Source organism: Calliphora vicina, chromosome 3, assembly GCF_958450345.1.
Source record: "Calliphora vicina chromosome 3, idCalVici1.1, whole genome shotgun sequence".
Taxonomy (NCBI): domain Eukaryota; kingdom Metazoa; phylum Arthropoda; class Insecta; order Diptera; family Calliphoridae; genus Calliphora; species Calliphora vicina.
The window spans coordinates 14,755,380-14,782,322 of record NC_088782.1 but is presented as its reverse complement, the minus strand read 5'-3'; the positions used below and the strand labels follow the sequence as shown (position 1 = coordinate 14,782,322).

The following is a 26,943-nucleotide window of genomic DNA, read 5'->3' as shown; positions in this document are numbered from 1 at the left end:
TTTTACTGGACATTTTTTGTCCAGTAAAAAATATCAACATAAAAAACGTTTAAAACATATGGTTGCAAATGCAAACAAAACTAAAAAGTTGAAAATTAATACAATTTACAAGTTTTGCAAAGAAAAGAAGTAAAATAGCCCAAAACAAACGTTTTAAATTAATTTATAATAAAATACAACTTATTTTTACAAATTGTTGTTCGCGTATTTTATTTTGTTACTTTTCAGATTGAGAGAAATTTATTTTTACTCTCTAAAATAAAGTTACTGGATATTTTTTACTGGAAAGTACGCGAACACACCTATTGACTAGTATGTATTTTGTTGTTGCAAGAGTTATGTTTTTTAACAATGACCACTGTGCGGTTTAAAAACTTTTTTTTATGCAATATATGACAAAATGTATAAATTTTTCAAAAGGGGCAAAGTTTATGGAACTTTTGAAGAGTAAATATAGTCTCGAAGAAATTTTTTTTCTGAAAAAGAAAAAAATATAGGAACTTTTTTGGGAAAAAACGTAAAAAATACGGCCCTTTTTACATGTTCTCACTTTGGAGGCGTGGAACTTTTTATAAGGACGAGATAACAGTTAGAAAGTTTCTTTTATTTTATTTAGAGTTTTATAGCAAATATAGCTGATACTTAAACAAAAATGTCGACCCTCCGAAGGCCTGTCATATTGAAGAAACGAAAAAATCGAGCAAAATTAAGAAGAAAAAATAAACCTAAATAAGTATCTCTTGAACTAATAGAGATAACCGCATTTTTGTAGACCTTCTCCAGGACTATTTATATTTTAGATTTCAGCTCATTCGGATCATAAATGGATTTTTGGCGTTTTTTTTTAAATGTGAGTCCCGATGTGACCAACTTTGAGGGGCTGAACTACTGTATATCAACTCGAAAACTCCTCAGCTCCAGTCTTATGAAATTTATAAACCACTGCTTAAATTAGCAAAAATTAATAACAAATTTCAAGGGAAATTTCAGAAACCAATATCGTACTTGATCAACAAGAGGGTATTAACTCAAAATTTTCAGTATAAGTCAAACACTTTTTGTGGTTACATTTTAAGAGAATTTGATAATCCGAATACATCATAGTAAACAAATTCCATTTAAAAATATATTTATATTGTTTTTTTTTTAAATTTTGGGAATTATTGCAAAAAAAAATAAATTTTTTAAGTTAATACCATTTTTTTTGAAAATTTTCGATATTATTTTGTATTATTTTATCAACAAAATAGTATCAACCATAGAGAAACATAGATCGGAAACTAGAAAAAAACTCAAAAAAAAAAAAATTACTCAAAATTATAACTCATACGAGAGTTGTTTTTGTTTTCACATAGTTTTTTCTACTAATACATTCTCACCCCTTAGGTTTCTGACAACTGAGTTAGGTCTTTGACAGTAGAGTTTCCGCTCTATGTCTATTCTCTATGGTATCAGCTCAAAATAAAACCAAATTTAAATAAAACAATTTGATTATTTTTAACTTGAATAAAGTTGAGTCAAAATAATACCATTTCTATTTCAACTTTTGTATTAACTCAAAATAATACTTTTGTGTTTATATAAAGGTAGTCACTACACTATCACGAAAATGCTCTCAAAAGTGGTTTTCGAGATGAAAGAGTAATCGGAATACGTTGAAATATTTACAGTAGATAGATATTGAACAACATCAATATCTTTCTTCTGTAAATATTTCAATATTTCTTGCAAAAAGTGAAATTTTAAAAATTTTGAGTTGATCAAGTGCGATATACATATATTTTTTATGTTTGTATAATAAAATGCAATTAATAATGTTGGATGTGTTTTTTTTTTTTGTAATTTAATAAAAATATGATTTCTTTTTATTTAAAATTAATTTGGCTTGATAGGAAAAAATAAACAAACATTTTTTTTAAATAATAATAATTATAAATCAATCAAATAAATACAGGAAATAAATTGCAAATTAAAAAAAAGAAATAAAAATGTTTAAAAAATATTTATGTATAAACTAAAGCTTAGATAGAAGAAACAAACACAAAATTGGTCGAAACAAATGTTTAATAAGTAGAGTTTTTTTTTTTAAAAAAAAGTAAAAGAAAAAAATTATATTTTTTGTAGAGAGTTTAAGTTAAATAACAAAATTATAATTAGGCATATATGTAAATGTATATTATTATTATTAATATTATTATAAGTAATTAAAGTATAATATGTATTTAATGTATCGTATGTATTTATATGCATGATAAATATATTTATGTAAGTATGTATGAAACTACTACGTTCTACTATTTAAATGGAGTTTTCTTGCTTATTCTTTATTTTCATTTTAGAATATGTTTTTTTGTTTGTTTGTTTTTATTTTATTTTATATAATAATATGTTTTAGTTTTTTTCTTTTTATGTTTATTTATTTATTATTTACTTTTGTTGTTGTTGTTAAATATATAATAATGTTTTGTTTTATGACTAGATTTTATAAATATATCATTTTTTGTTGGTTTTCATTTATATAGATAGATTATCAAGAAAAAATATATGTACGATATTTTTTTATTTAAGATTATATATATATATATGTATGTATATAGTATTGGTAGATGTATAAATTGTATAGAAGCTTAAAAATTATGATTTACTTTATGTTTTAATAAAAAACAAACTAAAAAAACGAATTGTGGTTAAGTGTTCGAAAATGTTTTTAATTGAGTTACAAATAAAATAAAGATTTGTTTATGGAATTTAAAAGGAATAATGAAAATTTGTAAAAGTCCTATGTAGCTGAATAGATTAGAATACTTTATAAGGTAGAATAATATAATAAAATTTTAAAAACATTTTAAAATGCTCTCAAATATTCGTATTTGGTTTGGTGAATTTCATAAAGAAATAAACATTTTTCAAATGTACACAGTTTTTTTTAAATTAATTTAAATGTTTGGATTTTTTTTTTTTTTGGAATTGGAAATATGTATATGGAAAATATTATTTGAAATGGTAATAAAAGTTATGTTTTAAGTTTATATAAAAATTTCGAATATACTAGGTTTAATATTAATTTGTTGACGATTTATTTAATAGAATGCATAATACGAGTATCGCCACTTCTCTTCAACATTGTTCTTGATACTATTACGGCTAGGGCAATGCAGAATAGCAATGGTATAAGATGGGATCTGAATGGAAGCTTAAACAACCTAGATTACTCACACGATATTTGAATTTTGACACACAGCTTCAACGATATGAAAGTCAAGCTGCAAAAACTAGCAAATATTACAGGAGTTTTCTTTAAAAAAGTTTGCCTTGTTACAGGGCAACATTTTTAAAATGCCAGTTAATAATATTTTAAAAGTTATACCCTGTATCAAGACAACATTTTGTATGACAACAATTGCATGAAAAATATGTCAGCTGTTTCAAAACGTTCACTATATCCAATGGAGGTTTTAAATTTTTAAATACATTTCATTTTTGTTAATATGTTAGCCGCCAATCAGTAAGAAGACAGCAGACCACTTTTCGTTCAGTCGCTATATAGACTTTTATATAAATCAAAATTAGAAACATAATTTTCAAACTAAATGGAGTTTCAAATGTAAGAACTAATTCATAATTCAATTCAATAAAATTTATTGAATGATAAATTTTTTCTTCAATTCAAATCTATTATTAAACGTTCAAAGAATTAATTTTTAATTCAATTTTCAAAATCATATTATAAAGTGTTGTAACCCCAAACTATTTATTTAGTGGTATATTCAACTTACACCACTTTTGTGGGTTACAACACTTTTGCGCTGATGGCCTTATATATCCTCTTAACAATTCCATTAAACCATTCAGCTCGGATTAATATGTTGTCTTAATTCTTTAGCACTTCAAGCGTGTTGAATTCATTCTTTATAGAAATAATTTCTTATTGAATCATTCAAGTTTTCTTTAATTCAAATCCATTAAAAAATAGCTTAATAAAATGTTCTTCAATACAAATCGATTTCAAATAAGCCTTAAACTATTTTTTTAATTAACTGCCTGTTTCTCTAAATGCGAACTAACGTTTTCTTTCGTATTTTACATTGAAAACGTTCGTTCGCATTTAGAGAAACAGGCAGTAATTTTGTAAATGATTAAGAACAAAACCAAAAATAAAAAAAAATTCATTAAATTCAAATGTTGAAAAAAACTAAAGAATTCGTTTTATTGGGAATTATTTTATCGAATGAATTTCTGATTTAAGATTTTATCGAATTAACTTTAATTGAATTAATCAATTCGAAGCACTGATTGAAAATCATAATATGATTTCACAAAACAACTTAAGTGGAATTTTAAAAATTTCAGGGGAGAGCGTAAAAACTGTTGAATTGATAGATAATTATTTATATTAGTTGTCCTTAAATAATTTTGAAAGCTCTCTAAGAATTATACAAAGCATTCGAAATTCTTTAAGGACAAATAATATAAAAAATTATCGATCAATTCAACAGTTTTTACACTCTCCTGATAATTTTGAAAATTTCACTTAAGTTGTTTTATCAAAAGTCCACAGATATGTATGTATATTATTGCCATGTTATTATTTTTTCTATTACATATTAATTTTTTTCAGCATTTTAGGCCTGTAGTTGGACCATGTCATAGTTTGTTATAGTAACCTCAGCAACAACCTAGAAGCTTTCAGTTTTAGGTTGAGGCAATAATAACAGGAGAATTTTGGAAATCGAATTTTGAAAAGTTTCATATATAATTCCAGCCGAGTTTAAAGAATCTACATAACTGATTCTATATGTGGTCAAAACTTGGTGAAATTCTACTTCCAAAGATCAATTGAAATATTACTTTTGTTCCAGATGTCTACTAACACAAAAAATTTAAAATCAATTATTTCGAAATGACAAACAAATTATACACTATTGTTTTGTTAAGTGGACGATATATTAAAATTTTTATAAATGTACATATAATTTACATAGAAATATTCAAGACAAAAAAAAGTCTGTCACAGGGTTCCTACTCGTGAAAAATTTCCGGGAATATTTGCTTAGTAATTGCCTGAATTTCTTGATAATTAACTTCTTAATGCGGTTTTTAATTGATGATCAAATGCTAATTAATAATCAGATAAATTTAATCTAACCGTAGTCCACTTTGATCTACTAGTTTAATATTCGTAATATTGCTATACACAACGTCAGAGAATGACACATTTTATTATCAAAACAGTGCGTAATTTAGGAATAAGAAGAAGAAAATTGTAGCTGTCTTTGTGTTTTGAGAAAATAAATAGAAAAATTTCGAAATATCGAATAAAAAAAATCTATTCATCTAATATTTTTACTAAAAAAGTCTAATAAAGTTTTCTTAGCGCTGAAATGATTTATTTTTTTGTTTTCCTACACAAATTGGGGGATTCAAACGGCCTGCTATTAAGTCATATTGTCATAATGTCCTAATATATTATGATAGTTTAAACAAATTGTTGTGCTTCAAACAAAAAAGTTCTGAACTAATAGGACATTCTGAACTATTGGGGTATTCACACAATGGTATTGTCACAATGTCCTAATATATTATGATAGTTTAATCAAATTTTTGTTGTGTTTCAAACAAAAAAGTTCTAAACTAACAAGACCATTTGAACTATGTTTATTGTTTTGTCATAAAATAATACTTTTTTTGTTTAAAACACAACAACAATTATTATAATATAATAGGACATTATGACAATATGACTTAATAGCAGACCGTTGTAATCCCCCAAATATATCAATTTTGAATCTTCTAATGTCATAAGACTGTTGTATAATATGTTTGTTCGGTAATTAAAATCTGTTAAGATTTATTATAAACTAGTTGACAGCCCCGGCTTCGCCCGGTAGGATTTACTAATGTTAGTTCGTCAAGTTTCTCCAACCCTGCCTGTTCTTATTTTTTTGTAAATAAAATATCTAAATTTTATTACAGTTGACTGGACTCAAAAAAGCCGGTTTTAGCTGTAATTTTTAAAATTTTTTTCTTTACAAACCATCTCCTGAAAATTTCGAATCGAATAAAAAAAAATCAGACAAATCGCTCCAGCCGTTCTCACGTGATGACATTACATACATGGACCATTTCATTTTTATATATATAGATAGATAGATTGTGCTCCAAAAATGCCAATAAAAATTTTAAAAAAAGTTTTTATAAAAATTTATTCAGATTTTATGAAAAAGTTTCATAAAACACAAGTGAAAGTCTATGAATTTTAGTTATTGGTAGAACTCTTTGTTTGGTTTGATTTGTGGCTTTCAATATTGCAATAAATGAGATTATTTAAAAGTTGATAACTTACTTATCCTAGTTTTAGAGGTAGTAAGTAAGTTATTAAAATTTTCTCCCAATATCTTAATAAAAATTATATAGAAAAATCCATTAATCCAACATATGTACGTATTTTTAAATTCCATAAACAAATCTCACTAAGATTTAGCTGGGAATTTTATATTCTTTTATTTTTTCATAAATTTTATGTATAAATTGTATGTATGCATATGTGTATGTATTGTTGTATGTACTATATTTAAGTTTTATCTTTACTTCCCTTTTTTATTATTATGTATTTAATTATAAATCTGTCTTTTATCTTTGGAGTTGTGTGTTGTTTTTTTGTTATTTCGTATATATTTTTTTTGTTGCTTTATTTTTGTCTTTTTATAAAATTCCCCTCTGAATCTAACCACAATTCCCCGCCCACCCCGTTTCTTAATATTTACCTATGCAATGCATTCGTTATCTGTTTGAGTGATTGACCAACTTCGGTGACCAAACGTTCATTGTCCTGGACATTTTTCGTACCGGCTGTACGCAATGATTGCGATTGTGTTTCCACCCGCGTGACCAGCTCACGAAAATGGAATTTCGAGTGTGGCGGCATGCACTCGTTGTCGGCAAAGACGACACAAGAGTTTTGTAGTATATTCAATTTATCGCTGAGTTGTAGCCATTGTGAAGCCGATATGGTGTTGACGGGATGCTTGAGGGAGCCCTCCAAGAGACCCACCAATTCCAAAATACTTTCTCGTGAGATTTTTGTTGAGTTTTCGGGCGCTGCGTTATTGGTGGTTGAGTTTGTGGTGGTAGTGTTGGTGTTGGTTGTGATGTCTGTATTGCCACCAGCTGAGGCAATTTTCTGAGCCATGGGCGTGGCGTAAATGGTGAGTTTGGTGGGTTTTAGTGGCACGGCTGGTTTTGAGTTTATAGTCGATGTGGTGAGTTTGTTATTGACTCCGGCAGATGAGTTGGTATTTTCCACGAACATGGACTGAGTCATGAGATCATTTTCTTGCTGCTGCTGTTGCGAATCTTCTCCTGCTGCTGCTGCGGATGTAGTTTTGTGTGAACTATTAACTGTGTTGAGTTCTGTGAATTGTGTGGAAATAGAATTTGTTAAATGTGTGGATGTTGTTGAGTTACTATGATTGTTGGAATTGGTATGGGATGAATGTTGCTGTTGTTGATGATGATGTTGTTGGTGGTGTTGAGGAGGTGGTGGGGGTGGAGGTTGTAATGGTGGTGGTCTATTGCTATTATTGTTGGTAATTCTGGGTGATATTTGTGTGCTACTAAGGGGATAACGTTGTTGTTGTTGCAGTAGTTGCGAGGAGTTGGTGCCAGATGTGGGTGTTGTTAAACCACCACTAGTGGTAGGTTTAAATGCAAATTTAGGAGACAATTGTGTGGAGGAGCTAATGTTGTTGGTAGTGATGGCATTGGTAATGGTAGCATTCCCTTGCATATTTTGTGTGCTGGCATAATCTGGTTGATTTTGATTTCCGGTTGCAGTCGTTTGACCCGGTTGTTCCCATAATTTCTTTAAACTATTAATACTACCTGTGCTGCGCCGTTTTCCACATTCCACGCTGGCCTCACTGTTCGCCGTAGCAGCAGAAGTTGTAGTCGAATCTGTATTATTTTCGCTATTATTGGCATTCGATTGATTGGTATTATTTTGTATTTGGGTTGTCTGTTGTTGCTGCTGCTGCTGTTGTAGGTCAATTTTAATTTCAGTCTTTTGTGTTAAATGTGTGGTGGTGGAAAATTTCTTATCATCTTTGCGATTCAAAGTCGATGAACCTGACGAATTAGTGATGGTTTTTGCATTGGCATTTGGTGATTTGTTAACAGTCGTTGATGATGTTGCATTTGCGGATGAAGTGTCCTTTTCTAAGTCTTTTTTAATATCTTTGTCTTTTGCGCTTGTCTCGGGAGTATTGGTTTTTGTCTCAACTCTACGTAGGTGAGCCTTGAAATCGATTATGTTGGTTTGATTTTCGGGTTTCTGAGTGGGGGTGGGTATTTTTTTAGGTTCCACCTTTTTCAATTGCGCCTTGAATGTGTTCGTATTACTAGCCGAGTTTAGTTCATTCGTAGAGGCCGGAGATTTGGGTGCTGGAGGATTTGCGGCCAATTGCTTGTTTTGTTTTGGCAAGTTCATACTCTCGGCCAATTCGTTGACCAATAGAGCCACGGGATCTACACTGGAGTTACCATTTTGTATATTGGCCGTAGTGGAGGAATTGTCTTTGACCTGTCTGTCTTTTATTTCAGCCATTAACTTTTCCTTCATGGTTAATTCTTGACTTTGCAAATTGCCATTATTGTTGTCATTTTGAGCCGGTGTGCCCAGCGAACTGCAGGAGTCTGTAGAGGGTTCACGCTTGCGCAGAGAAACACCAAATCTGGAACTAGCTTCCTCAACACTGGGAGCAGTATTGGAAACATCATTGCAGATAGTTTTGGTTTTAATACCCAACTGCAGGGTATAAGGTTGAGGAGATGTCAAATCACATTCTGGCTGTGGCGGCGGTGGTGGAGGCATATTTTCAAACTCTTCTGGGGGTGGTGGCAAATCCAGAGGAGGTGGTGGAAATTCCAAATTAGCCAATGCCGGCTGTTGATTACGTTTGGGCGAATTGCTCGAGCTATTGCCACGGAAGGAAGAGAATGTCATCATGCTGCTACCATCTGCTGTAGTACGATGCCTTTGCAACTTATTTAAACTGGCCGAGGCATTATTCTGCATGGTCACGCCCCCCGATGAATTACTGCGTATCATTTGTTGGGGCAAGGGTGCAGCCAAAGGAGGGGGAGTATTCTTAGGTAGTCTGCCATTTAGGCCATTTGTAGCTGGTGGTGCCACCACATTTGTGGGTGTCGCAACACCAGTGCCCTCATTACCGTCTTCCAAACTGTCTAGAAATTGGCCAATTCTTTGGACTTTTGGCAAAGTTCCATAGCGATTTACCACACGCTTAACATTCATTACCTCCAAAGCTCCCACTTGTATGGGTTGAGCCACAGGTGTAATTTGATTTATGGTCGGTGTAGTGACAGCCACTGTGTTCGCATCCGTTCTGCCAGCATGATGAGATCTTTTACTTTGACGTGTCTCCAGGCCACGATTACCCATAACGGGTGTGGGTCTTTTGAATGAAGAGTGAGTCTGGGCACCACGTGGTGCTATATTGTTGGCAACATGCATGGAATGTTGCATTTTTGAGTGTGTTGTTAAATTCTGTTCCAAACTATCGCCTGTATGATCGGTATCAGGATCACCGGTTGTATTGTCATTTTCCGAGTCGTGACGTTGGTTAAGATTATTTATGTCACGGGTGAGACCTTTAAGAGAGAGATGAGGATATGAGAATGATTTTAAATTTGGGTTTTTTTTTTATTAAACAAACATGTTTTGGGAATAAGTTATGAAAATATAGAGTCATGTATCTTTTTATTTGTTTTTCAGTGGTGTTTTTAGAGAAAGAACAAGGGACAGAAGAGACAGTTAATAGATGAGTGATGTCCATTTCCACATTCCAAAGCGTAGCAAGAACATAAATAAACCAGTTATTAATATAATTAAATTAATAAATAAATAACATAAATAAAAGCAAATGAGTGAAATAAATAAATAATAGTTTTCTTTTAGTAATAGTCAGATTAGCAGGTTCCTATACTCAACATTTCAATGTAATATTTTGTTTTTCAGACTCAAATTTGTAAATCTGACTAGTTTTTACCATGTTTGCTTGCCGTATTAGCCAGAATTAGATGCTTTACTTTAATAAATACAAAAATGTTGACTACTTGAAAATTTTTTAAAGAAAATCTTACTGTAATCTGTAAATCTGACTATTGAGAGGATTCGGTTTATGAGAGACTTTAACCCAAAGGGTCAGAAAATAGCTATTTCCGGAATTGTAATTTGTTTACCCATCACCGTGAGTGGCAAGGGTATATGTATATAAGTTTGTCATTCCACAAAGTATACCTATATATTCTGGATCGTTATAGATAGCGAAGTCGATATAGGCATGTCCGTTTGTATATTAAAATCAACTTTTCGTAGCCCCCATATAACTTACAAACATGATTGATACATCAATTTAAAATCGAGAAAATCGGCCCACAAATTGCTGAGATATATAGAAAAATACTGGGACAACCTCGATTTTTGGCCTATTTTATATATCTGGATTACTAAGTCATTAATATAGACAATATGGATATCTAATGATAGATATTTCAAAGTCCATGGTAACGATATAAGGATATAGTAAGTTGGAACTACAATGGGTCAAAATCGGAAAAAATATTTTTAACGCAATTTTCTTTTTTCAATAAAAAAATTTTTTGTCATAATTATTATTTTATTTTTGGAATTAGGAAAAAATTTAAAAAAAATAATTTTGAAAATTTAAAAAAAAAAATTTTGAAATTTTTTTTTTTAAATTTTGAAAAAAAAAAATTTTTAATTTTGTTACCTAAAAATATTTATAATTTGAATTTTAAAGTATAATTTGGTGAAGGGTATGTAAGATTCGGCACATCCGAATATAGCTCTCTTACTTGTTTTAATTCAATTTATTTATTTCAATACATAGGAAGCCTTCTCCGATATCAAATCACAGAGATTTTGTTAGATTTTCATATTAATTTCTTTAAAGAACTAGCTTGAGACCATATTTTAGCTCATAACATTTTAATTATTCGAGTGTTCAACTTGAAAATTTGCACAATCTTAGAATGAGGGTTCATATATGACCTTAAACTTATTAAATTTGCAAAAACTCCCAACGAATCTGTTTTAACTGTGCAACTTTAAGAAAAAAACTTATAAAGAAATTCCCGAAATGTTCCCTATAAGGAAGCATTCACCCCTATCGCGAATCAATATTTCACATGGAATATGTTCGCTTTTGCCATTTTTCGTTCATAAACTTTGTTCATGTGAAAAAATCCACAATGTTGTGAAATTTTTAGATGGAAAATCAACTATTGTGAATGACAAATTTAGAGGAATATCACGATAGCAATTTTCCCTTCGAGGGAAATGGATATTTCATGGGAACATAAATTTCACATGTTTTTCACGATAGGTGTGATTATATATTGTAAATTTGTATAAATTTTTAACTTCGAAACTCGATAAAAAAACACTGAAAAACTTCAAATTTTGTATGACCATAAAGAACTTGTTTAACAAATTTGGAGCGGGTAAGTTTCGATGCCTTGTCGAAAATTTTTAATGCCTTCCAATATAAATTTAGTAAAACAAACTTTTAATCAGATAATATAAGCAGATTTCAATTGAGAATAGAGATGATTGTAGAATTTTGAAATGTTTCAAAATAAATCTGTAATAACAAGTATGTATGTTGCAAATCCATTTTCAAATATGTTAAAAATTTATCTGTAAATTAAGGCAAAAATAAACATGTTAGTAAGTTTTTAAAAAAGTAAATAAAGTAAAAATATTTAGTAAACTACCGTAAATAAAATCAAGCCAATTAAAAAAAAACAAATGTACCAAACAAAATACTAACAAAAACTAAAATATTAGACAAACGTTACATTAAAAAAATCAATAAAATTATATATGAAGTTACATAAAAATAAAATAATAAAAAAAGTAAAAAAAATACATTTAATCTTACTGCGCTTCGGACAAATACCTCGAAATAATATATCAACTAGAAAACTACTGCAAGATGTGGATTTTTTTATAGCAAAACCCGCGTTGGGGGGAGTAGAACTAGTAGTAGTACTCGCAATGTTTGTGGTACGATACGATTTTGTAGGTGTAGTACAAGTAGAAGAATAATTTTGACTATCACTATTTAATAATTTTTGTGTACAAGAACTATTGCCGCCAACAACAACAACATCAGCAATATCATTGTTATTGTCGTTGTTGTTATTAAAAGCAGTAGTAGCAGTGGTAGAATAATAGGTTGAATGTAGGGGTTTACAATTTCTACTTAAGGTAAATGATTTGTAAACAGTTTTACCATTGGTATGCATTTCATCTATAAGCTGACGAGCTGAGGCCGAGTTGTCCTCATCACGATATGTGCTATCACGACTTGATGACAGTAGGCTACAAAACAGAAATAAAATCTTAATTATATTGAAAAGCTCAAGGGAAATAATAAAAAAAGCTAATGTACCTGGTTCTTTTGGGTGGAGCTGGTGCTTGCTTGCCCTGTTTGTTGGTGGTTCTACGCATTTGCACATTACCTTTGCCTTGACTGGAAAACGTTAATAGTTTCGTTGAGGTTGAACCAGTTTCTGTAACGATAAACAATTGTTTTTTTAAAACAAAAATTATGTAAAAACTTTTGTATTAATTTGTTCGTGTGGGGAATTTTTTTTAGAGAATTTTGTAAGAACAGTTTTAATTTACCTGACATGGGGGTACTGGCTTGCTGATCGTGATGACCACCTGGTGTTAGACCACCACCACTATTACCGCCACCACCACCACCACTATTACCCTGTGAACCCTGCGTATTGCCTTGCATTATACCCTTTTTCGACATTTGTGGCGTTAAACTTTGACCAATATTTGTCGTCGTCGTTGTTGTCGTGGCATTCAATTGTTTTTCGACCGCTTCGGTTATAGATGATTCCTGCAGATCGAAGAAATTAAGATGTGGTTGTCCATTACTATATCTATTATTATTTGTTTTATCTAAACAACAATTGTTTTTATCTAGTTTTTTAGTAATTTGTCTACATATAGCATTGTTGTTATAGCCATGATTTTGCTCATTTGCCCACTCACATGGATCAAGTCTAAATCAAAGCTCAATGCCGTCATCTTCATATTCATCGTCACCGTCGATATTGTGATCGTCGTCATCGACATTATTCGTATAACCAACACCAACACGACCACCACCAATTAAACAACCACTTTCCCATATTTCACCCACCTGAAACATATGTTCCAAAGCATGATGTATGCTTTTAAATGTCGGCCTATCCGCCGCATTCCATTGCCAACATTGACGCATTAAATCATACACTTCTGGTGGACAGCCCGGTGGCCTTTCCATGCGATAACCTTTCTCCAATTTATGAAAAACATCGGTTAGATCGATGCCCGGATATGGCGACATGCCATACGTGGCTATTTCCCATAGCAGCACACCGAACGCCCACACATCCGACTTTGTACTGAACTTATTGTAGGCCAATCCCTCGGGGGCGGTCCATTTGATGGGAAACTTGGCGCCCGCATGTGCCGTATAGGTGTCATCACGCATCAGACGAGCCAAACCAAAATCGGCCACTTTAACCAATTTATTATCGCCCACCAAACAATTACGGGCAGCCAAGTCACGATGTATGTAATTACGAGCTTCCAAATAACTCATGCCCGACGCTATTTGTGTTGCCATATACAGCAGGGCTACGGCATCGAGGGTCTCACGACCGGCTGATCGCAGGAAATCCAACAAATTGCCATGAGACATAAATTCAGTGATTATATAGAATGGTGGCTCACGGGTACATACACCTAAGGAAGAAATATGAAAATGAGAGGAAATATTAAACATAGAGTTACCAGTTTAGTGGTTAGTTTAAAGAACACTTTTTCAGGATAATAATGAGTTAATATTGAGCAAATCAAAATCCTTAGTACACCTTACTTAAATATTACATCTAAATATCGAAATTTTACAGTACAAGTTGTCAAAAATTAACAACATCCCTCCAATGACAACAAATTCATTGGTTTTTCAACAAAATTTTAACTACTTCAGGTCACCCATCTTCTTTTCCCTCACTTTTTTTTAGCTGGATATGTTCAAGATTTATTTTAAATTTTGTTTCCAAAAAGTACTTAAAATTAAATTATAAGATTTCTCTTAGTAAATGTCATTTTCACGTGCCTTTGCATATAACATTACTTTTCTTTTGAAAAATATTTCAACTTCATAAAGGAACTAGCTTACAATGCATAAACTTATGACTAGCAAAAAAAGTAAAAGAAAGAAACGAAATATTTAAAACCTAATTATCCACAAGAACTCCAAAGTTAATATACAAGCGAACGTTTTTAATTATACATAGACAGACAGACAGAGAAACCAGCATCCTCCTCATTTGATATTTTTTTTTGTTTGGTTTCACTAATAAACTTTTTCTTGTACTAATTTACACACTCTTTAGGAAACATGAATGAAAAAACATCATTTACAAAAAGCACATGAAAAACTCTTTCTATCCCTTGGCTACAATAACTGGTAATTTGGTTATGATTATCAACTACAGCTTTGTAAATATAATCATAACCCTTTTTTAGAAACTCAGCTAACATCATCCTTTTAACTAAAACTCCTTCAAATTTTATTTAAGCAAAAAAATTCTCCTCCCTCAACTGCTGCCACAAACTGTGCGGTGCATATATTTAATATTATTTGCAGTTTTGGTCTTTACTTACCAATTAGTTGCACTAAATTGGGATGTTTCATTTCTTTCATAATGGCTGCCTCTTCAAGGAAATCCTTAAGGGCCATTGTATCTTCTTTAAGTGTTTTAACAGCAACCGTATTGCCATAACGTTTCCATATCGCCTCATAAACTTCACCATATTGGCCACCACCCAGTTTGTGTTTCATAACAATATCAGTGCGGCAAATTTCCCATTCATCGGGTTCGGGACTTAGAGGAAATACTGTTGGTTTATTTTGCTTTGGTGCTGGATACAAGAGGGGTGTAATCAGTCCATGACCCTCGTGTGGCACACTGTGGTGGTGCACCAATTCGGCGAGAGTATTAAATTTGGCTTCGGCTGTCACAAACACTTTACCATCGGGATCTTCAGATATTCGATAATGATAAACACGTCCTTCATATCTGAAATTTAAACAAATATTCAAGTTAAATTTTTAGTTAAAAATAATTTAGTTATAAACAATTATATTTACCTTAAACTAATACTTCTTTGACCTGGTGAACTTTCACTTTCTCTTACCAGGAAACTACCATTTATACCCGAACTTAATAGATATTCGGCCGCATTTCTCGATATGGGACCATGATACCAGGAATGTTTTTCCAAGGAATTCAGGGGTGTAACATAATTTGAGGGCACCCAGCCCACATTGCCTGAATCGGAGTGGGCCTCACACCATTCGCCTGACTTGTTGTACGATAATATGCGTACTTGTTCACCCTTCTTGAGGCTCAACTGATTTTCTCCGCCCGCCTGAAAATCATACAAAGCCACAAACAATTGTGGATCATCTTCTTCGGGTCCAGGCGCTAAGAGATTTTCTTTGGAAGTCCATCTGTGGGCTGACTCAAACCCCGATGTAGTTGAACTGTGTCCCCCCTGACTATGTGATTGTGTTGTGTGCAATGAAATGCCATCTTGACTTTGTCCCAAAAGGTCGCCTGTGTCTGGTACACCGCCTAGTAGTGAGCTACCAGCTGGTATATGTGGCAGGGGTCTCGATTGCAAGAGAGCTTCTGAAATCATAGGAAAAAGTAAATAAAATTCATTAAAATATGTTTGTAATAAAAGTAAACTGTGAGTGTGTTTTTGTCTAGGCTAATTTCTGTCTGTTTAAATCAAAACAAATATTCATTTAAATGAAATGTTGGCCAAATGTTTTTCTTTTTTATTTTAACAACTTTGCAGACAACAACCAATTTAAATTTGGATTTTATGTTTTTATTCTCATGGGTATAATATGTTTGAGTGCTGTTAGGTTTTTTGTTTTGCTCATGTGAGTAAACATTTAATTTAAAATACAAACAAATTTAATCACAACCAAAAAGTTTTGCAAAATGTATTCGAATTGTTTAGATATTTGTTTTATAACTAAATATTTTTTTAATTTAAAACTGCAATCTTTGGAATGGGCATTAAAAATTACGTAGAAAATAGACTAAACTTCAGAATGAAATACAATGAGCTACTCAGCCAGCCAACAAAGTTTGCAAGCAGCAGGATTCATCCAAAAGCATAGAAATTAGGTACCATACGAGAGACCTTGAATGACGATTTTGCATGTCCGAAATGATGCTTTAACGATATAAAAGAAATTTTTGCACCGAATAAAAAGTATTTAGAATGAAGTGGTTAGGAGGTTTTGCCTCTCCCGGTTTATATCCCAGACCGTGAACCTTCCAATTACTATTTCTTTTAATCCATGAGAACGCTCTCTCTGGGATAGGCTTCACTTTGGAACAGAGTATCCGATATTGGCTTGATTCGTTCTTGGCTTCAAAATGTTGCCAGAAAGATCAGAAAAGGTCACAGCTAACAATGGCCAATACTTTAAATAAATTTATATTGTACAAATGTTTCAAAACAAAAATTTTTGAAAAATACCGCCAAAACTAGTCATACACCCAAAACTTCACAATTTTTTATTGGAATTGAGAATATTTTAAATGATATTTTCAATATTTCTCAAATGAAATTCTACTTTAAATTGTGAATTTTTCAAATTAAATTGAGAATTTCAATATGAAATTAAGAGAAATCCGAATAAAATCGAGAATTTCAAATTGGAAAAATTGCAATTGAAGTAAGGAAACAAATTAAATGAAATTGAGAAATTTACGCAATTTCAATGGAAATCTTACCAATTTCAATCTTAAATTTTCAGTATCATTCGGAATTTTCTCCACGCGTAATTTTAATTTCTTAACATAAGAAATAACGTCCACAGAATAACGGAATTTTATTTAAAATGGACGTTTATGAATACTTTTTTATTATTCCTTGATTTTTCAGCATAATTTATATTCTTTTATCATTATTACTTTTATTTTGTTTTGCAAATTAAAAACACTATTTAACCTTCGCTTTACCAATACCCACCCGGGTGACCACATCTTTTTTATTGGATTAATATTTTTTTTAATTCTGTTTCGATTTAAATGAAATTTGTACTCACTGAACAAATTTTAGAGTTCTATAGAATTTAATACAAACATTTTAAACTTTTTATAAGGTTTTTTAAATTTTTTAAAATTTCGTTCGTATAGAAGTGTAGTGTCACCCGGGTGGGTATTGGTAAACCATGAACATAAAAAACCTTTGGTAAAGCGAAGGTTAAAAAAGCATATTTTGAATATTATTTACAAAAAAGTTTGAACAATTATTTCGCAATATATTTGAAAATAAATATTTCTGAGGTCCATACGTGAACATATATATGATATTGCCAATAGAATTTGACAGTTGAGTACATAATTATTTCCAAGCTTATTGCGCGTGAATAATTTGAAATTTAAACTCTTAATTTCATTTAGAATTTTTTCAATTTTAAATTTTCAATTATGTACGGAATTTTCTCAATTTCAACAGTATTTCACACAGAGCTTCGAATTAATTTGTAAATCAATTTGAGATTAAATCACTAAAATCTTAATTCGTAATTAAAAAAAATGTCGCTATTCAATCCATAAATCCATTTCCAAAATAAAATAATCTAGCTTCATTCAAAGACTTTTTTCACAATGTAATTAATTCACAACAAAATTCAAAGGTTGAGAATGATTAAATTTTTGTTAATTCAAATCCAAAACAAATTGACTTCAGCCTATTTGTAATGGATTTGAATTGAAGAAAAATTAAATCATTCAATAAATTTTATTAAGCTATGTATTTTGTAATGGATTTGAATTAAAGAAATCTTGAAAGATTTAATAAGGACTGCATTCTTAAAGGACTGAAGTCAATACTACGTCTGGAGTACTAAGGAAATTAAGATAATAAATTAATTCGTAATGGTATTGTTAAGAGAATTTAATTTGGAAAATTAAATTAAGAACTAATTCTTTAGAATCTTTGATTTCACATAAATTGACAATTGTTTGTCATAAAAATTTTTCATATAATTTTTCATTCAAATAAATGTCCCTATATTTATTTGTTTGTATTTTAGTGATGCATTTCCATTGCATCACTAAAAATTGTCTATTTTTTTTTACATTATTATAGAATACGAATATACAAAATGACATGACATGATAATATGTCGGTCGTTCATGTTTTTGTCCCATCATCTGTTCATTAATATCTTTCGTTATCTGTATCTCTGTTTATGTCGTCCATTCATATAAAATGATAATTTTATGACAACCGAATGTGGATTTGTTTTTATTTTTTTATGTTTTAGTGAAAATAAAATGGGCATTTATGAAGAAAATAATACAAAACTTCCGTTTTCATTGCATTGATGATGGCGATGTTGTTGCTGTTTTTGCTCTCAAAGGGGGGCCCCATTTTCATTAAGAGAAAAAAATAAAAAAAACAACAACAAATTGAGTAAAATGTCAAATAATAAATTGTTTACTTATGCGTGCATTTGTGTGGGTGAACTTTTTATTTACTATTTGTTTTTGTTTGAGTTTAAAGTAAAAGAAGAGGAAGAATATAAAGATGAACAAAATATTGAAATTATGAATGGAACAAGAAGGAAAGTTAAGTCATTGAGAATAAATATAAATATGTACCAAAAAAAAAAAATAAGAAAAACACAAACATCATTGCAAACATTAAGAAGTTATTTGTATGTAAATTGAATTGATTGCCTCAAGTAAAACTGGCAAACAAATCAAAAAAGTTGTCAGAATTTCGTTTTGGAATTTATCAAGGAAATATGTGTCATATTCCTAGAAATTTTAATTTTTGGGCAATAAAAAGGTTTAAATTTTCATCGCTTCATCCATCATCGATTAATAATCGCTCCTTGGAATGAAAAGCTGATTATTTATGTACAGTGAGTTACATTACATTGAAAATTATATTCCGTAATTTCAGATTTCAAAAACATGACCTCTTACCAAATATAAATCTATGTATATTTCTAAGACAAATTCGAATTTACTAAGTTTTCTAAAACTATAAATAAATTCGTGAGATAGATACTAGGGTATTCAATCGATTAACCGTTAATCGGTTAACCGATTAATTTTGGACGGTTAACTGTTCGAATAATTTAAAATTGCCGATTTTCAAATAACAAATAAACCGATTAATTTGTGTCGATTAACCGATTAACCGAAATTCCTTTTTTCCATTTCAATTCAAATACAAATTTCAAATTAAAATTATATATTTTTTCAAACATCCAAGAAAAATGTTTAGTGAGAATAACAACTGACATATTTAATTTACATGTATTTGAAACTTTGTTTGCATTTACATGTTCATTTTTTATTTTTTTTATTTTATTTTTATTTTATTCAGTAATAAAAAGCCAATTTGGCCAAAATAATATTACATAGTAATACAATAAACCTAAGTATAAAAAGGTTTAAATATTCAATAAATTTCATGTTACAATACTTTCAAATGGGCAGAACTTAACGAAACTATCAAAAGTATTCAATATTTAAAACAATCCGATGATATAACGAAATATTTGATATGCTTAGAAAAAACTAAAAAAGCTGAGATATTGGATATTCTTTATCATGCTTTCGATTTCTCTAACATCTACAATCATCGAGAGAGTTTTTTCCAAGTCAAGTTTTATTAAATCTAAAGAAAAAAATCGTTTAAGAGGAAAAAAATTAAATTATATTCTTTTTTTTAAAACATTATTTCAGAAGATCTCACTAAAATCCTAAAAAAAATTTAGTTTTTTGTATACAAAAAGGATCTAAAATACCTTATTTGCTATTATTTTTTGGTTGAATTGTTATGGTTTTGTTTGTTTTTTATGTTTTTGTACCCAAAATTCGTGGTTGTATTTTCAATGTAAAATTAAAATAGACATTATTCGGTTAATCGAATAATTTTAAATTAACCGATTATTAACCGAATAAATCTAAATCCCGATTAATTATTTGCTCGGTTAACCGATTAAACTAGAAACCCGATTAATTGAATACCCTAATAGATACTTTAAAAACTCAACATTTGGGAGAAAGTCTTCGTAAAACTAATCCAAGACATTGCAACAGAGTTTAAGAAATTCCCAAAAACCGCTAAGCCATCTGAGATCTCTCGAAATTTCAATCTCCGATCGGTCAACAGCATATCGTAATTTTCTTTCAATTGTTTCGGGAGTAGAGACCTCAACTCGCAGTCCAAAACATTTGACATCCTCCGTGTTTTACGTCCACAACGAAATTCAGTAAAACACTTTCTTACCATTGAAATTTATGGTGCACAGTTCCCATAGTACTTATCAAGCTTATGTGCTGTTTTTCAATAGCGAATGAGTGCTTTGAGTGGACGTTTTACATGTATTTTGTTTTTGTTACAATAACAAAATACATGTTAAATTTCCACTCAAAGCACTCGTTCGCTATAGAAAAACAGTACATTAGCTTTTATTTGAGTGATGGTCTTTTCCGCAGTAGTCTGCTATCAATGGCTGTCAAACATAAACTAAATGACGCAGTTTGTTCAAATTTTGACAGGAGTTCACTGACAGATGCCTTTTGACAGGATCAATCTTGGGTTAAAACCGAGTGGTACGTGTTTTGAAGTGGACTGCTTAGAAAACCTATGGGAAATTGTAGATCGCAAAATACGGTTTCAAAATTTGATCTCGAAGGAAGTTTTATCAAATGCGTTTATAAGGGAATGACAAAATACATATTTCAAAGGATCGTTGCTTTAAAGCGGTAATGAAAACAAGGGATAGCCAACAAAATACTGAGTCACTAAAAGAGCCAGAATTTAATTTTTTTTTAACTTTTGGATTTTAACCAATTTATTGAATATTTTGAATTGTATTGCCAACAACTGCATAAAGTCAGAATCTACAACGTTAAAATTAAATCGAACCACTTCTCATAAGATTTTGTTGAAATATTAATACAAATCTCACTACCAACAACCTTTAGTTTGTCATAGTTTTCCCATAAAAACCATACTTTAACTGACTTGAATATATTTTTTTACTGCTGGTACCAGTTGGAATAAAGAAATCAATTGCTTGTTACATTTGAAACTATTATTAGTAACGAATTTGTCATTGATATCTCAAAAATAAAAAAATAGAGAAAACTGTTACGATAACAATTTAATGTCATAAATTCCCATGTGAGAAAGAAATCATTTTGGAAAAAAACAAAATGCAAATACATATAAAGGATAATCACAGTAAAGTGTAAAATACCACACGATGTTTATGTATCTTGTATCTTAACTTTAAGATATTTTTAGTTGACTGTGAATACCCATAATATTTATGCATTTGTAACTCTATCAATTGTCATTCATCTCTACTTGTATTGTATTGTATTGAATTCATGTTTGTCGTCTTTATTGGCTGGTAATATCTTTTTCCTGTTTAGCCATGCTTGATTTGTCATGAGATACTTATAGTTAGAGGGTGTTACTGATTATATTTCTCAAACTATGTTGATATGTATGTATGTGCTTTGCATATTTCCCATGTTGGGAAATTAATATTATCTCAAGAAAACAGAGCTTAACATTAGATGAAGTGGAACTGTGGAAATGTAATACATATATGAATTGAAAGACAAAAAGACATTAGAAATTGATTGGTTTTTGTTGGGCTACAATAACAATATAAACTTTAAATGTATTTTATAAATGTATACAATTTAGGTAGTTAATATTAATTGAAAAATAGGTGTAGTTACTATTGAAAATTGGTTGGCTATAATTATAATTAGTATTTGTTAATATTTCCGGTATAAAATTTTTAATGTAATCAAACAAAATTGAGGTTATGAAGTAAATTGTCTTTTTTTTGACAAATTTAGTTTTATTGATGCAATATAAAGTCGAAATATGGGAATTAATAATCGAATATGATACGGGCCAATGTCCACCTCTAACACGACTGCAGACGTCCACTCTTTTCACAAAATTTTGAACCATATTTTGCAAGAATACATTGCTTTTCTCAATGAATCGAGCATCAGTTTTTTGTGACCCCAGATAAAATAGTCCAGCGGTTAAATTAAAATCGGGAAATTATGCAACTGGGACATTTTCCATGCACCAACTGAATTGTTCTTGCTTCAACTTTAGCCAATCGTGAACACAAAAAATCTGTTATCATTATTTCTGAAGGAGCCTGACAACGAGGAACAACTGCTAGAATTTTACGAAAAGCTGCAGAAAAATTTTCAACATTTCAAAGTAAACATTCATATTTAAAATTCGTTGCTCATGAGTGTTGCGTTCCATGGTTAAAAATGTTCCATGTTTGTACTAAATAAATGTCAAAGGATGACAGTTCAATACTTGATATTCATCATTTGACAGTCAATTTACTTCCTAACCTCAAATTTGTCCACCCGTTATATATATGAATTTTAATAGAAGAAGGTTTCGAGATAATAAAGCCATTCATTTCAGGTTAATAATATTATTAATTTTGTTTATTTATAAGCTATTTTAATACAAAACTAAAATGTCGCCGTTATTCTGCGTTTAAAATAAAGTATTCAGCATATCAAAATCAAATATAGGGCTTTTGAAATAATTGACAAATTACAGTGTATTATTGGAAGCCAACATAGCTACTTTGTAGACGCTTAACCATCAATTTTATTCTCCAAAAATTGGAAATAACCTACAACTTAATTTCCCAAAAAAAAAAAAAAAATTCAAAAGTTTTATCACGTTTAATTTGTATTTGTTCAATCTATGTCTAAAATGACCTTGATCTATCCTTTTAGTACATGTTCACTTTAACATTACTAATAAAATACCCCAGAGGATGTAGTTGTACTGTAAGTATTTATATTCAAGACTTTGAACATAAAAAACAGTAACAGATTCACTTAAAATACTAATGAATAATTTAGTAAAATTGTACAAGACAAGGCAAGGCAAAAGTCTTACTCGTCGAAACATTCATCCATCCAACTCACATCACAACCACTGGGGATTTGTATAGGAAAAGATGGCAGAGAGCGGAGAAGAAATTGCTTAATAAAAACAATTTCTTCTTGGAATGTGATCATGAAAAACCAGTACATTGCTCGTATAACAAATGAAAACAAACGAAAAAAAAAACAGACAATGAATTTTTCTTACTGCTGCTCTGAAACATGCATGCAACAAATACATAGTGTTTTATTGAAACTGTTAGGTTAGTGATTCCGATTATTCGTTAGAGGAAATTAATCGTTTAAATTCGATTCATTTGTATTCAAAATATTGTAAAAATTCTGATAAATTTAAGTTTAGTCCACCACATTTACATTTTCAACCCTTGAGATGTGTTTGGGATCATTGTCGTGCTGGAATCTCCGAAGTAGGGGCTTTCCTCAGCGTATAGAAATATAATTGATTGAATTCCAGGTATAGTAATATATTTTTGAAATGAAATGCAGTCGGTCTGAAAAACAGCCTAAAACCATAATATTGCCACCGTCAAACTTGACTCTCTTATTTGTGTAATTCGGGCCTAGTCTCTTCCCCTTCGGTCGTCTTACAAATGTTCTCCCATCACTGCCTCTTCAATTGTATTTGTATTCATCCGAAAAGAGAACAGTATTTAATTGCTGTCTCGATCAGTTTAAATGCTCTTTAGCAAATTGCATACGATTAGTAATTTGTTTCTTAGAAATATGAATTATTTTCGCGGGGCGAAAGACCAGCCTCATTTGCCCTGCGGCTAATAGTTCGAGAACTAATTATTTCCAATTTTGAACAACTACTCCAAGACAATTGTTAGGAAGAGAGTTCCAAAAATGACTTCACGGGACACAGAAAAATCTATTTCCTAAACAGTTTCAAATCATGTGCTCAAAAACAAAATTTTATAATAGCTTCTACTGAATTTAGTTTTTTCTGTGTCCCGGGAAGTCATTTTTGGAATTCTCTCCCTAACAATTGTCTTGGAGTAGTAGTTTTACAAGGTCTTTCTCTCAAATATTGTCCCATGATTTCCTATGACTCTTGCGCGAAAAAGGCCAACATTCATCTATCTGTCAGTTGACTACTGTCAAAATTTTAACTAGCTGCGTCATTTTGTTTGCGTGACTTGAGGAGAAAATGGAAAAAGTGAATTTCGCGTGCTCATCCAAGGCTGAACTTGATAAATACTATGGGAACTCTACACCGTCAATTTCAATGTCAAAAAAGTGGTTTACTGAATTTCGTTGTGGCCGTAAAAGCACGAAAGATGCCGAATGTTTTGGACGCCTAGTCTGCTTTTACACAGGGCAAGTTTACTTGAAGCAAGTCTCTTCGATTCCCTTTTAAACTTGCTCGTCTGTTTACACACAGCAAGTCTGTGTTCAATTTTATATGTCAAAACCTAATAGACGCCATAGTGAAAATGAGAAAACAAAAGAGAATTGAAGAGATTTGCCAGTACAAGCAAGTGTGTACCCCTCTTCTTTCTTCTTGCCTCTCTCTCCTATAAACTCTAGACTTGCGCAAGAAAACTTGCCCTGTGTAAAAGCAGACCTAGTTTAAGTTTCTACACCGAACAATTTTTAAAAATTCACGATATGGGTAGACCGAGCGGAGAGATTGTGGAAAGCATAGGCATCTCACATGACTCAGTGGTTTCAATTTTGAATGATCAGTTGGGTATGAGAAAGCTTTCCGCCGTATGGGTGACAACTTAGCAGGAGAGTTAGGCGTTATTCAACCGCTATATGGACAAGTAGCTGACAATTATCAAATGAGCAACATCCGGCCTGGTAATCCAGTCCGATGTGTGATCTTCAAAAGTTCGCAGTCGATAAAAGTCAAAGTGACCTCGACCGAGAACCAAGCCCAACGACCAGTACATCACGAATGCTACTACCCCAATACGTTTCCTGAGCACAACGCCAGTTGCTATCTGCTACTTTCAATGGCTCTGTTGGGTCAGCAACAGCATTTAGTAACTAGCCCAAATATCAGTGCATTAACCAACGATCTTCTACTCGCTTTGGGTTTTAAACCACAGCCACAACGTGCTCACCGAAGTGATCTCACCAATGATCCTACAGGACCGAAGTTCTGGGGCCATAGGATCCCCGTGGTACTAGATAAGACTCTAGTCAGCTGCGAATTTAATAAATTAAATTTTTACCAGGAATGAGGTCTGTGCTACCTTTTTGGGGATTTAGAATCCACATTAACTTCCTTCAAAAGGGTACAACAAGCAATGGTGAATATTATGCCAACTTATTGGGTCGATTTAATAAGAATTTGAACAAACAACCACATTTGGGCAATAAAAAAGTTATTTTTCACAAGGACAAGGTAAGAGTGCAGTTTAAATGGTAAAAATCGATGAAATAGTCTTCGAATTGCTACCTCATCTGCCTTATTCCCCAGATTTAACCCCGAGTGACTATTTCTTGTTTCTAAAATTGAAGAAATGGATCGACGGAAAGAGATTTGACTGCAACGATGAAATCATCTCACAAACAAATACCAATTTTGATGACCTCGACAAATCTTATTATTTGGAAGGGATAAAACAATTGGAGAAACATTGGACAATGTGTATAGAGCTAAAAGGAGACTATGTTGAAAAATAAAATTATTTTTTATCCAAAAACCTCTGTTTCATTCAAAAAGTCTTGGGCTTATTGACCCGCTCTCGTATCTTAGAAATATGCATTTATATTTGTTATAAGGTCATGATAATAGCCGAGTATTATAGAAAAACATGAACAGCAGCTAGTATAATTCATGACACAGCAAAACAATTTGGTTTCATTGCAAGGACATAGCATAACAATGTGTTTGAGTTAGCATAGCAATGCATAACAACTCATTTGAGTTTGAATATACCATATTTAAATTAAATTTGTCTTTACATTCAAGTTCTCTAAATACCTAGAAATCTAATTTAATGGATTACACTACATTGTAGTTATCAGAAGAATCAGCTGTTGTAACACCTACAATACCGGATTAATGCCCAGATCTAGTAAAGCTACCTTAATCGATAACTCTCTTAATCGAATACAAACAAATTACAACACTAACTCACCATTAGAAGCATAATTTGTTATTTTTTTCTAAAAAAAATTATAAAGAACAAAAACGTGAATGTATTTTTCTTTTCTTTGCGAAATAGTGATATAATACGCTGGAACATAATAACAAACTTGTTGAAAAAGAACACTAATAATAAAAAGAAGCAAAATATATATAAAAAAAGACAACATATTGTCTATGACAAAGAAATAATAAGATTGTTTTTTTTTGTACATTCTACTAAAAGTACAAAAAAAAGTGGAAATAATAGTTTCAAGGTAATTTACTAAAGAAAATAGCAGCAAGAATAAATAGCTTTCAGTAGAGGAAACAAAAAAAACGACAAGGTGAAATCAGGCGTAACTTGTTTTTTCTACTTACAGGAAGAATCAACCAAATAAACCAAACAACAATATGTTGTACTAAATATGTACAAAAAAAAGAAGCCTCAAAGAAAGTTATGAAAATTCTATTCAATGTTAGTTACGAGTAGTTGTTTAGTTATATTTTTGAAAATAAACTTGTTTAATTTTTTCTCTTTATTCTTTTGTTTTATTTGTTATGGAATGAAAGAATTTTAACTCGATTGTTTGTTTCTGTTGTGTTGTGTGTTGAAAAAAAAAGACCGGACACATTTTGTTGCCCTTTTTTGTTTTAAGCAGACAATTACGAGCGATCAGTACTTCTGCTTTGGAATGTTGTCAATTTATGTA

General features: G+C 31.1%; 1 protein-coding gene across 1 annotated transcript in view; it reads right to left on the bottom strand.

Annotated features, from left to right (window-relative positions):
* Positions 1-5,746: 5,746 nt before the first annotated feature.
* Abl (tyrosine-protein kinase Abl) overlaps positions 5,747-26,943 on the bottom strand; it is a 135,888-nt gene continuing 114,691 nt past the window's right edge. Inside the window, exons 3-9 of the mRNA XM_065502729.1 lie at positions 15,267-15,810; positions 14,780-15,195; positions 13,266-13,852; positions 12,734-12,959; positions 12,498-12,618; positions 12,003-12,427; positions 5,747-9,669 (exon numbers count right to left, since the gene is read on the bottom strand). Coding sequence (XP_065358801.1) covers positions 6,761-9,669; positions 12,003-12,427; positions 12,498-12,618; positions 12,734-12,959; positions 13,266-13,852; positions 14,780-15,195; positions 15,267-15,810 — 5,228 coding nt within the window. The 3' untranslated portion in view covers positions 5,747-6,760. The remainder of the gene's footprint in view (positions 9,670-12,002; positions 12,428-12,497; positions 12,619-12,733; positions 12,960-13,265; positions 13,853-14,779; positions 15,196-15,266; positions 15,811-26,943) is intronic.